The sequence below is a fragment of the Caloenas nicobarica genome, chromosome 36, assembly GCF_036013445.1.
Source record: "Caloenas nicobarica isolate bCalNic1 chromosome 36, bCalNic1.hap1, whole genome shotgun sequence".
Lineage (NCBI taxonomy): Eukaryota > Metazoa > Chordata > Aves > Columbiformes > Columbidae > Caloenas > Caloenas nicobarica.
In genome coordinates, this window is record NC_088280.1 from 126263 (window position 1) to 138868 (window position 12606).

At 69.9% G+C, this 12606-nt stretch overlaps 2 protein-coding genes across 2 annotated transcripts; one reads left to right on the forward strand and one right to left on the reverse strand.

The window, feature by feature from the left end:
- Positions 1–3102: 3102 nt before the first annotated feature.
- On the reverse strand, positions 3103–9413 carry LOC136000901 (basic proline-rich protein-like). Its single transcript, XM_065654898.1, has 5 exons — positions 9396–9413; positions 8590–9294; positions 5909–6208; positions 4896–4963; positions 3103–3271 (listed from the first exon to the last, which is right to left on the reverse strand). Exons 1-5 carry the CDS (start codon positions 9411–9413, stop codon positions 3103–3105), a joined length of 1260 nt encoding a protein of 419 aa, XP_065510970.1.
- On the forward strand, positions 9197–10663 carry NANOS3 (nanos C2HC-type zinc finger 3). Its single transcript, XM_065655065.1, has one exon. The coding sequence runs from the start codon at positions 9844–9846 to the stop codon at positions 10585–10587; it is 744 nt and encodes a 247-aa protein (XP_065511137.1). The 5' UTR covers positions 9197–9843; the 3' UTR covers positions 10588–10663.
- The last annotated feature ends 1943 nt before the right edge of the window (positions 10664–12606 follow it).

The window sequence follows — 12606 nt, forward strand, 5'->3', positions numbered from 1 at the left end:
CCCGGGTGGGGGGGACGTGCCGGGACTCTCATGCGTGTGGGACCTTCGGTGACGTCCCTGTCCCCACGGTGGTGGTGGCACCACCGCGGCTCCCCCGGTGAGCACCGCACCACCGCAGGCGTGAAAACGTGTCACCGTGTCCCCGGCTGCTGCCACGTGCCGGTGGCGTCCGCTCGGTGTCCGCCGGGTCCCTCCCGGTTCGTCCCCAGCCCCACGTGGCACCGGCTGAGCCGCGGCGAAGCCCCCGGTGTGGAGGGGACATCACCGAGCAGGACGGGCCCCGGGGTCCCCGGCGGTGTCACCGTGACCCCCGGATGGTGCCGGGATCCCTGTGTCCCCCCGCGGTGTCACCGTGACCCCCGGATGGTGCCGGGACCCCCATGTCCCTGGGTGGTGTCACCGCATCCCCCCTGGATGGTGCTGGGACCCCCGTGTCCCCCGCGGGTGTCGCGGCGACGCCGGCGCTTTCCTGGCAAGAGCCGCCAACGGGGCCGCGGCTCCTGTGCCGCCATGTGGGAGCCACGAGGCCCCGCCCGGGCCGTGACATCACGGTCGCCGCGGCAACGGGCGAACTTCAAAGGGAATCGGGTGGAAAGGGCCCAAAAAAAAATCGGGATAAACAGCGGCGGACGGACGGACGGCAGCGGCACAAACAAAATGTCTGGTGGTGCCGCCGGGGGGGCCGGGCCGGCCGGCGCGTGCCCAGGCGGGGGCGGGGGGCTGCCCGGACGCCTTGGTTCCCGCCCGGCGGCCGCGGCGCCAACGCCAACGCCGCGGTGCCAGCGGGGCAGCGAGACCAGGCCCCGGCTTGGCCAAAGCGCCGGGTGTGCGTTGGTGTCACCGCGTCGGTGTCTTGGGGAGTTTTGCCGAGTTCCAAGTGGCGCCGAGGGACGCGCAATGCGGGGGTCCCGGTGCCGTCGGTCTCTCGCCGGCGGTGCCGCGCTGGGCGCTCTGCCTGCGCCGCGCCAGGGCGGTGCCGGCTCGGCAGCCCCAACCGGCTTGTGTGGGGCCCGGCGGGCACCGAGCGCTGGCGCCTGCCCGGACGCCTGGGTTCCCCAGCAGCGCGGGGCTGGCGGGGGGGGGCGGTGATGCCCCTCGTCAAAATCCCCACCTTTCCACCCCAAAACGAGGAGCGGGAAACGCCGGTGTCACCTCCCCGACACCTGCGGTGGGACACGGGTGCCGTGGGGCGGCGCCGCTCTCGTCCCCCCCCCTTTAATGTGCCGTGGGGCAGCGCGGGCGTCGGGGGGTCGAGGGCCGGCGGTATTGCCGCGGTTCCCGGCGTGGTTCCCGGCGCGGTTCCCGGCGTCGGCCGAGCCAAGGCGGGGGCGGAGGAGGAGCGAGGAAGGGGCCGCCCCGTCCGCGCCCGTCGGCACACGCAGCGCCGGGGGGAAAGGATGAATCACGCTCCTCGGCGCCGCCCGCCCCGGCGCACCCTCCCGTGGCCCCCGCCCGCCGCGCCCCGGGGGGCCCCCGAAACTCCCCACGCGCCCCCCGTGCCGGCGGCCTCGATGCCGCCGCCACCACGCCCTGACGCGCCGCCGCGACCCCCCTGGCCCCGCGGGGCTCCGGGCGGCGGCGAGAACCCGGCGAGCGCGGCCCCCGCCCGCCATGCCCACGGCACGGGGCCCGGTGCCGTTCGGCGCCACTCGGCATGCGGCGAGGCCGCCCAGGCCCCGACCTTTCTCCCGCTGCCCCGGGGGGACGGTGACTTTCCCCCGGGCTCTCCCGCCGTGCCGGGGACCAACCCGGCGCCCACCGGCTGCCGTACTCACCGGGAGCGCCGGCGGCCGCGGCCCTGCTGGGGTCCCCCGGGACGGGCGGCCGGGGAGCGCGAGGGCTCCCAAAGTCACTGACTTTTACTCCAAGAAGGGAAATCCTTTTTAAAAGCTTCGCTCCGCCCCGGGAGCGCGGCGAGGCCGCGGCGGCGGCGAGAGGAGGGGCCTGGGCCGCGGCGCACGGATCCCCGCACCCTTTCGGGGCCGCCGGGGCCTCCAGCGCGCGGTGCCGCACCGGCTGCTGCCGCGACGGCGGCGACCGTGGGACCGGCGGGCGGGCAGCACGTGCCCCATGGCGAGGGGAACGTGTGCCCCATAGTGAGCGGTCTGTGTGCCCCACAGCGAGGGGGCTGGACGCCCCATAGTGAGGGGTCTGGACACCCCATGGCGAGAGGACCGTGTGCCCCATGGCAAGGGGAATGTGTGCCCCATAGCGAGGGGTCTGGGTGCCCCATAGCAAGGGGAACGTGTGCCCCATGGCGAGGGGTCTGGACGCCCCATGGCGAGGGGTCTGGGTGCCCATGGCAAGGGGACCGTGTGCCCCATGGCAAGGGAAATGTGTGCCCCATAGCGAGGGGTCTGGGTGCCCCATAGTGAGGGGTCTGGACGCCCCATGGCGAGGGGTCTGGATGCCCGTGGCAAGGGGAACGTGTGCCCCATGGCGAGGGGTCTGGGTGCCCCATAGTGAGGGGTCTGGATGCCCCATGGCGAGGGGTCTGGGTACCCCATGGTGAGGGGACTGTGCGCCCCATGACGAGGGGTCTGGGTGCCCTATAGTGAGGCCTCCATCTGCCCCATAGCGAGGGGTCTGGGCGCCCCCTTGCAAGGGAGTCGCATGCCCCATGGCGAGGGGTCTGTCTGCCCCATGGCAAGGGGGTCGTGTGCCCCATGGCGAGGGGTCTGTCTGCCCCACAGTGAGGGGGTCGTGTGCCCCATAGTGCGGGAGGTCAGAGCCCACAGCCCCCATGGCCGTCCCAGCCTGTGCCTCAGTTTCCCCCGGGCTGCCTGGCTGTGGGGGGCTCTGAGCTGGTGCTGGGGGGCCGGGGATGATGTGGGGGGTCAGGAGTGATGGGGGGCCGGGGGTGATGGGAGGGGACAGGGGTGATGCTGAGGGAACAGGTGTGAAGTTGGGGGGCCAGGGGCAGTGCTAGGGGGACAGCAACGGTGTTGGGGGGACAGGGATGAACTGGGGGGACAGAGATGAAGTTGGGGGGACATGGGTGACACTGGGGGGACAGGGATGAACTAGGGGGACACAGGGGGACCAGGGATGAAGTTGGGGGGTCAGGGGCAATGCTGGGGGGCCAGGGATGAAGTTGGGGGGTCAGGGGCGATGCCGGGGGGCCAGGGGCAGAGTTGAGGGGCCGGGGGTCCCCGGGGTGCAGCCGCAGCCCCCCCAGGTCCCGGTGGCCGCGCGGGGGGGCCGGGCAGGATGTGGCCCCCGGTACGGGGGGGCGGCGGCGGGGCCGGGGGGGCCGGGGGGGGCCGGTGGTCTCCATGGCGATGCCGCACACACAGACATTAAACAGAGTCCTCGCATCGGAAGTCGGCGAAACCACAGAGCGTCACTGCGGCCGCAGGGCCAGGCCAGGGCCCCCCCGCCCGCCCCACAGCACAAACCCCGCCCGCCCCGCGCCCCAAACCCTGCCCCTGCACCCCAAACCCCACCCCGGAACCCCACAGCTGCACCCCGAACCCTGCACCCCAAACCCTGCACCCCAAATCCCACAGCTGCACCCCAAACCCTGCACCCCAAGCCCTGCACACCACAGCTGCACCCCACAGCTGCACCCCAAACCCTGCACCCCAAACCCCACAGCTGCACCCTAAACCCCACCCCTGCACCCCACAGCTGCACCCCAAACCCTGCACCCCACACCCTGCACCCCACAGCTTCACCCCACCCCTGCACCCCCAACCTCCCATTCCTGGTCCCCCCAGGACTGAATGTCCCCCCATTCCCATGTCCCCCCATTCCCGGTCCCCCCATTCCCGCGTCCCCCTGTTCCTGTGTCCCCCCATTCCTGGTCTCCCCGGCTCCTCGTGTCCCAGGAGTTACTGGGGGGTACCGGGGGATTACAGGGGGTACTGGGGATTATGGGGGTACCAGGGGGTTCCGGGGGTTCCTGGGGGGGCTCCCGGGGGGTTCTGGGGGTTATTGGGTAGTTATGGGGGTTCCCGGGGGGCACTGGGGGTCCCCAGGCCCGGCCCCGCTGCCGTCAGCGCCCGTTGCCCGGGCGATGCTGCGAGTTCCCAAATACAATTAGTGGAGGTTTTGGGTCGTTTCCTCCGCGCCGGGGAGGGCCCAACAATAGCAGGGAGGGACCGGGGGCTTGGCCCCACGGAGTCTCCCAGTGTCCCCCAGGGCCACCCAGTGTCCCCCAGTGCCCCCCAGTGCCTCCCAGTGCCCCCCAGTGCCTCTAGTGTCCGCCAATGTCCCCCAGTGCCTCCCGGTGCCTCCCAGTGCCTCCCAGTGCCTCTAGTGTCCGCCAATGTCCCCCAGTGTCCCCCAGTGCCTCCCAGTGCCCCCCAGTGCCTCTAGTGTCCGCCAATGTCCCCCAGTGTCCCCCAGTGCCTCCCAGTGCTTCTAGCATCCCCCAATGTCCCCCAGTGCCCCCCGGCACAGCGATGCCATGGCGACCGGCATGGCTGTGCCATAGGGGTTGTGTCCCCCTGGGTCCCCCGTGTCCCCAAGTGTCCCCCCTGTATTCTGCCCCCCCGCCCAGCCCCATGGGGTCCCCAAACCCTCCGGGTCCCCCCAGCCCATGGGGGGGTCCCCGTCCCCGAGCCCCCCAGCCCGCGGCCCCTCCCCGGCCTGGCCGCACATCTGGCAGCCACCGCACATCTGGCAGCGGTGGCTCCCGCGGGGCAGCAACAGCTGGAGCTGCTGCGCCAGCTGCTAATTTTAAACACACGGGACGGGGGGGGACACGACACACCCCCCAAAACGAGGGGCCGGGCAGCGCTGCGCACGCGTGTGGCACAACACGGCACACGCTGTACCGCACACAGGACAGCACCGCACACGCACACGCGTGTCGCACGGGACGGCACACGCTATACCGCGCATGGGACGGAACAGCACACATGTGTCACACAGGACGGCACACGCTGTACCGCACACGGGACGGCACACGCGGCACGGCACATGCACACGCGTGTTGCACGGGATGGCACACGCTGTACTGCGCGTGGGACGGAACCGCACAGATGTGTCACACAGGACGGCACACGCTGTACCACACACGGGACGGCACCGCACACGCACATGCGTGTCACACGGGACGGCACACGCTGTACCGCACACAGGACGGCACACATGGCACCGCACACACACATGCGTGTTGCACGGGACGGCACACGCTGTACCGCACATGGCATGGCACACATGGCGTTGCACACGCGTGTGGCATGGGATGGCACACGCTGTACTGCACATGGCACACACAGCACTGCACACGTGTGTCACACAGGATGGCACACACTGTACCGCACACAGGACGGCACCGCACACGCACACGCGTGTCACACGGGACGGCACACGCTGTACCACACATGGGATGGCACATATGGCACCACACATGTGTGTGGCCCGGGATGGCACATGCTGTACCGCACACAGCACGGCCAGCAATGTGCACATGCTGCACGGAACACGCATGTGCAGGTGGCAGCGTCCGTGTTGTGCTGCACATACAGAGCAGCACACACGCATGTGCAGACGCATGCACACGTGTAGACACGAGCAGACGCACACACACGTGTGTAGGCACATGCAGACACACACTGCTGCCTTGCACACCCTACACGGACACCGCGAGGCATGCCCAGGGTGCACACGTGCTCGTGCATGCGTGTGCACTCACACATGTGCACACTCATGTACTCAGGCATGCTCACGCACACCTGCACGCTCTCACACGTGTGCACACTCGTGCTCAGACACGCTCACCTGCACGCTCTCACACGTGTGCACACCCATGTGCTCAGACACACGCGCATTCGGGTGTTTGGACACTCACACAAGTGCACACTCACGTGCACACACTCACCCTCACCCCCCGTGACACCGAGCAGCCCCATGTGACACGTGCCCAGTGCCGCGGTGCCCGATCACACGCATCACACACCCGTGTGCTGGTGCCGGGCCGCGGTGGCCGGTGGTGGCCGCGGTGGGGCCGTGGTGGCTGTGATGGGGCCGTGGTGGCCGGTGGTGGCCGCGGTGGCCACGGCGGGACCGTGGTGGCTGTGATGGGGCCGCGGTGGTCGGTGGTGGCCGGTGGTGGCCGTGGCGGGGCCGGCGGCACAGAAATGTCCTTTCTAGGTAATGGCAGCGGCCGGGCTGGCGCTCGCCCACGCGCCAGACGGTGCATTCCTGGCGCCTGAGTCAGCCCCAGTGCCGCCTGCACACGCTGCGCCGGGGCCGGGGGCTGCGCGGCCCCACGGCGGGCACGGGGTGGGGGGCACGGAAGGGGGGGCACGAGATGGGGGGCACGGGATGGAAGGCACAGGGTGGGGGGCACTGGATGGGGGGTTATGGGATGGGGGGCACGGGTTGGGGGGCATGGGATGGGGGCATGGGGTGGGGGGCATGGGATGGGGGGCACAGGATGGGGGGCACGGGGTGGGGGACATGGGATGGGGGGTGCAAGATGGGAGGCACAGCATGGGGCACATGGGATGGGGGGCATGGCCTGGCACAGCAGGCACAGCGCGGCACAGCGCAGTATGGCCCAGTATGGCCCAGCACGGTGCCCCCAGCACTCCCAGCCCCACTGGCCCCCCTCCGGGGCGGGTCCCAGGGTCCCCAGGGGCGGTGGCCGTGGGTCTGTGGCCGTGGGGCCGGTGGCGTTGCCGCGCGACGCCGTGTTTGTGGTGGGGCTGAGTCACGGCCGTGAGTCACCGGCAGCACCGGGCTGGCAGGCGCCCACGGCCGCCCCACGGCACCGCCGGGGCGGGGCCCCCCATGCCGGCTCCCAGAGGGGTGTCCCCATGGATGTCCCCGCGGGGTGTCCCTTGGGGTGTCCCCAGCCCCCCCAGGGTGCCAATACAGAGGGGGTGACGGGGCAATGTGGGGGGGGGGGGCAGAGTTGGGGGGTTCCCCCTGTGCACCCATGGGCCCCCCCCTGCACCCATGGGCCCCCCCCATTTATCCATGGGCCGCCTCTGCACCCACAAAATCCCCTCTGCACCCACAACCCCGCCTCTGCACCCATGGGTGCACCCCAGGACCCCTGTGCGCCCCACGTCGCCCCCATTATGCAGGGGCTCCCTGTTATCCTTGGGACCCCCCATGCCTGGACTACCCCCTCCCTGCCGGGGGTGCCGGGGGGACCCCGAGGCCGGGGGGGCCAGGGGGTGAGTCAGGGCGCAGCCACGCGCCCGTGAGTCACTGCCAGGGTGGGACCGGGCGGCTCCAAACAAAAGGCGCCTTCAGAGGACGGGGCCCCCATGGACCCCTCAGAGCTTCCTCGGGCTCCCCCCCAACCCCCCCGGCCACGGGGACCCTGCTGGGACCTCCCCAGGCATCGCTGGGGCCTGAGCCCCCCCGGTGTCCCCTGTGCCGCCCGCGGTGGCTCCCGGCGGGCGGTGGGACCCCCCGGTGCTGCCACTCGCCCCACGGCCTGGCCTGGCGTCAAGCGCCGGCTTGTCGGGCACCAGTGAGTCAGTGACGCTGCCTTCCCACCGCGCCCGGGCGGTGCTGGCAGGGCCACGCTGAGCAGAGATGCTCGTGGCAACACCAGCGGCACCAGCATCATGGGGACGGGGTGGGGGACAGCGGCGCTGGGGGGGCTGAGACCTGGCAGGGACCATGTGCCACCATGAACGGGACAGAGTCGCTGTGGCCATACCAAGGTCCCCGCGGTCACACTGGGTCCCTATGGCCGTGCCAGGGTGCTGAGGCAGGTAGTGGTGCCGCGCTGGGCTCTGCGGGGGCGCGTGGGAATCCCTTGGAAGAGCCGTTTGTGCTGCGGTGCTCACGGGGGAGTCACGGGGACGAGGAACCACCGGTGGCAGCTCTGCCCACAGTCCCCAGCACGGCACGGTGGCCCCATACGGAGCCTGGCACGGCATGGGGTGGCACGGCAGCTCCATGCCATGTTCCCCTGCTCACGGTGTGCCGTGCCATACGTACTGTGCCATATGTACCGCGCCGTATGTGCCATGTGCTACCACACCATTCCCACGACGCCCTGGCCCCGCCCCCCAGCCGCCAAGGGCGGGGTTGACGTGTCAGTTTGGGGGTCAAGTTCAGCAGGAACAAAGGGTCCCCCCTCCATCCCCCTCAGCCCCTTCGAACCCCCCAAAATCCCCCCCCGGGGCCGGTTCGGAGCGCGGCGGCACCGCAGGGGTTAAACGCCGGCCTACACACCCACCAATGGGGAGCGAGCGGCGCGCCGCAATTAGCCAATGAGAAGCGGCGGAGAGGTGACCAATAGGAGGCGCGAATGGCGCCGCGGCTGGCCAATGGAGAGCGGCGAGGCCGTGATTAATAGGGGGCGGGCGGCGCGCCGCGGCTGGCCAATGAGGAGCGGCGGGGCGGGGCGTGCGGCCAATGGGCGGCGCCGCTGGCCTGAGCTGACCCGCACCCCCCCACCCCGGACCGGCCCCCCCGTGAGTAACCGCGGCCCCCGGGCGGCACCGACCCCCCGGGCGGGGACACCGAGCGACCCCCGTTACCCCGGGGGGGCCACACTCAGGTCCCCCGCCCCGGGCCCCCCAGCCCCAGTTGCTCTGACAGGTTCCCCCCCGCCGCGACCCTTTTTTTTGCCCGTTTCTCCCGCTTTTCACCTCGAAACGAGGCCGGTACCGAGCGCGGGGCCGCAGGCGGCGGCGGGGGGGTCCGGCCGCCGTTAACCCCCACGAGGGGTTGAGCGGAAAACGGGTTTTTTGCACCTAAAAGCAGCCCCGGGGCCGGTAAGGGCGGGGTGGGGGGGCGCGGTGAGACGGGCACAAAATGCCCGGTTTGGGCTTTTCCCGGAGTTTTGGTTTTTTTACTTTTTTTTCCTCCTTCGCGGGGCCCCGCGGCCGTTGGCGCCGTGACCTCACCCGTGACGTCATCACGAGCCAATGGGCTCCGCACCGGGTGGGGGGTGCGGGGGGAGACCCCCCCCCCCCGTTTTGGGGAGAACCCCCCGTTCCCGGGACTCTCCCGGGATGTCGCCCCGTTCCCCGGTTCGGGCGGGGCCGCCGGTTCGCCGGGGGACACCGGGGGAGACCCAGCGCCGTTTTGGGGCAGTTTGGCCGCTTTTGGTGACTCTCGCTCCCGTTCCCGGTGGCAACGCAGGGAGGGGGTCCCGGTGCCGCGGGGGGAGTCCCGGTGCTTCGGGGGTTCACAGTCCCGGGGGGGGGGTCCCTGTGTTGGGGGGTTCCGGTGCCGCGGGAGGGGGTCCCGGTGTCGGCGGGTCCCGGTGTTGCGGGGGAGTCCCGGTTTTGCGAGGGGTCCCCGTGCCGCGGGGGGTCCTAAGGGGGTCCCGGCGCCACGGGGTGGGGGCCGGGAGTGCCCCCCTGGTCCCTGGAAGGGGAAGCAGCGCAGACACCCCACCCGGGGTCGGGAACCGTCCCGGTGCCACCGGGGGGACACCGGGAGGGACACCGGGCGGTTCCCGCCGCGACGGTGTCCCCGGGGAACATTCAACGCTGTCGGTGAGTTTGTGGCTGTGGGTGAAACCACCGAGCGTTGCGTGTGCCCCGTGGCTTCACCGGGGACACCGTGGGGACACGGTGGGGACACCGGCACCGGGGAAGGACCCGCTGGCAGCTCAAACCGCCGGGACTCCGGGCTTGTCCCGGTAACCGCTGCGTGGTGCCAAAATCCCCGGTTTTTTGCCCTAAAGGCGGCGGCTGTGGGGTCGTTGTGGGTGATTGAGCCGCCGTTAGCGGGTGATTGAGCCGGGGGGGGGACACGCAGGCAGAGCCCCCCAGGCCTGTGCTAATCCCAGTTTTAGGCCAGGCTTTGGGGGTCTCCCAAATAACTCAGGTTGTAGCGCCCAACAACAGGTTTGTATGGGACTTAAAAACCCACTTTCCCCCCTAAAAAAGGCCTTTCTGGCCAGGTTGGGTGATGCCACTACCAAAAAAACAGGGGTTGAGTGGCAGCCCCAGGTGTCCCCGGTGTCACCGGGGGGGTCCTGGTGTCCCAGGGGTTCCTGGTGCCACCAGAGAGGGGGTCCTGGTGCCCCGGGGGGTCCCCGGTGCCACCGGGGGGCTCCTGGCAACGACCCCCGGTCTTTGGGAGGGGAAGTGGCGCAGACACCCCCCTCCCGGCGGGGCAGACGTGCCGGCTCCGGGCAGCCAACGGGGGAGGGAACCGGCGGCGATTGGCCCTTCCCGGCATCACCGGAGCCATCACCGGAGCCACCACCGGCACCTGCTGGCACAGCTTGACCAGGCAGCGGTGAGGATGGAGCCGGGCCCGGCGTTCGACATGTGGAGGGACTACCTGGGGCTGGGCGCCGCGCTGGCGTCACTGTCACCACCGCCGGAGCCCGACCGTGCCGGCGAGGAGCCGCCGGCACCCGAGCGAGCGGATCCGGCACCGGCGCCGTCCGGCAAAGCCACGTGCGCCTTCTGCAAGCACAACGGGGAGACGCGGCAGGTGTACGGGGGGCACAGCCTGCGCGACGCCGGCGGCCGCATCCTGTGCCCCGTCCTGCGCAGCTACGTGTGCCCCCAGTGCGGGGCCACCCAGGACCGGGCGCACACCAAACGCTTCTGCCCGCTCACCCACCGCGGTTACACCTCGGTCTATGCCCGCCCGGCTCGCGGCAGCGCCGGGAAACGGGCGAGCGGTGACGCTGAGAAGTAGCCAGGGGCGCGACGGGGCCGGTGGCCCCACAGGTAACATGGGTGCAAAGCGGCGGGTGCAGGAATTGGGCTGAGAAAGCGGGTTTTTGGGGAGGGAGGGTGAGGCGGGTGCGGTGTCGCCACGGCGAGGTGGTGGCTTTGCCGGCAGGTGCCACGCGGAGCCGCGGAGAAGTAGCCGGGGAAGCAATGGGGCCGGTGGGTCCGGGCGCAAAGCGGCAGAAACTGGGCTGGAAAAGGGGGTTTTTGGGGAGGGTGTCGCCGTGGCGAGGTGGTGGCTTTGCCGGTAGATGCCACATGAAACCGCGTCCCCGGCAAAGCCGCTCCCCTGGCAAAGCCACTTGCCGGCAAAGCTGCCTCTGCACCCACGATGGGAACAGCCGGGAAGGGGATCTTGGTGAGCTCGTTAGGGGAATTAGCACTAATGAAGGGCAGGAGTGGCAGTGCCGCCCGGTGCACGTGGTGCTCCCCTGTTTTCTCTTCCAGAGGCCCCCTGAGGATGAAGCCCCGGGACGGCGCGTTCCACCCTGACCAGTGCCCCCAGTTCCTCTCCCGAGCTGGTCAGACTGGGCGGTGCTTTGGTGGGAGCCGCTGCATCAAGAAACCAGCGGAAACCCTGGCAAGGGGCAGTTTCACTAGCACCTCCGTGCCGAGGATGTTTGTGGTTGGGTTCTGTTTCAGGTTTTGGGGCAGTTTGTTGGTTTTTGCGCAGCCCAGCGGGTGCCGAGGGCGGTGCCGGCTGGTGACCGACATGGTGCCAGTGCCCCGGTTGCCACCGCACGGCACTGGTCACCGGCTGCGCTGGTTTGTTCGTTAACCATTATGTCACTGTTCCAGGTTGGAGGGTGTTTATTTTGCCCCGTTTGCTGGCAAAAACGCCGATTTACGGCAATAAAAGGTTGAGTTGCACGTCTGGCTCCCGCCCTATGTCTCCTTCTACCATCTCCCGGCGCGTGGTGGCACCGGCCGCCGGCTCTGCCGCGGCTTTGGCCTCCTCAGCATCTCCAGCCCGCGGTGGGTGCTCATGGCCAGGCGGCTGCGGGGGACACACGTGTCACCCGTGTCACCCCCTGCGGCACTGGGACCCCCAGACTGCACCGCGAAGGACCCGGATCTGGCCGCTGGCACTTACTTGAGGTTGGAGAGCTCCAGGATGAGCCCGCAGATGACATCGGTCGCATCCTCCCTGCCAAACGAGCCCGTTTCACTCACCGAAACGCAGCGTTTTTGCCCAAAATGAGGGTTGGATCCCTGGGGGGTCCCGGCTTGTCCCCCACCTGTGCGGTGGCTCCTGGTTGTGGCTCCATCCTGGCGGCGCCGGCCCCACGGGGTCGTGCCGGTCGGTGGCCGGAGGCGGCTGTGGGGACAAGGGCGGGTGACAGAGCGTGACGGGGACCCTGAGTCCTGTCCCCCCCTCACAGACACTTGGGAGTTTTCCTCCTTACAGGTTATTTCAGGCGTTTGGGGGGGTTGTTTTGATGTTTCAGGCATTTGGGGGGGGGGGGGTTGGTGTGTTGGGTATTTTGGGGGGGATTGGTGTTTTGGGTATTTTGGGGGGTTCTTTTGGTGTCTTGGGGGTTTTGTTTGGCTTTACCTGCTGCAGCGGCAGCTCCGACTGCAGGGGGAGCGTCTCCCTGGCCACACGGCTCTCACCGGGGGTTTCTGCACCAACAGCTGCGCTGGTGCCCATGCTGGGGGGTTCTGTGGTGCCAGTGCCCACGCCGGGGGGTTCTGCGGTGCTGGTGCCCACACTGGGGGGTTCTGTGGTGTTGGGGGGTTCTGTGGTGCCAGTGCCCACGCCGGGGGGTTCTGCAGTGCTGGTGCCCACACTGGGGGGTTCTGTGGTGCCGGTGCACATGCCGGGGGGTTCTGCGGTGCTGGTGCCCACACTGGGGGGTTCTGTGGTGTTGGGGGGTTCTGTGGTGCCGGTGCACACGCCGGGGGGTTCTGCGGTGCTGGTGCCCACACTGGGGGGTTCTGTGGTGTTGAGGGGTTCTGTGGTGCCAGTGCCCACACTGGGGGG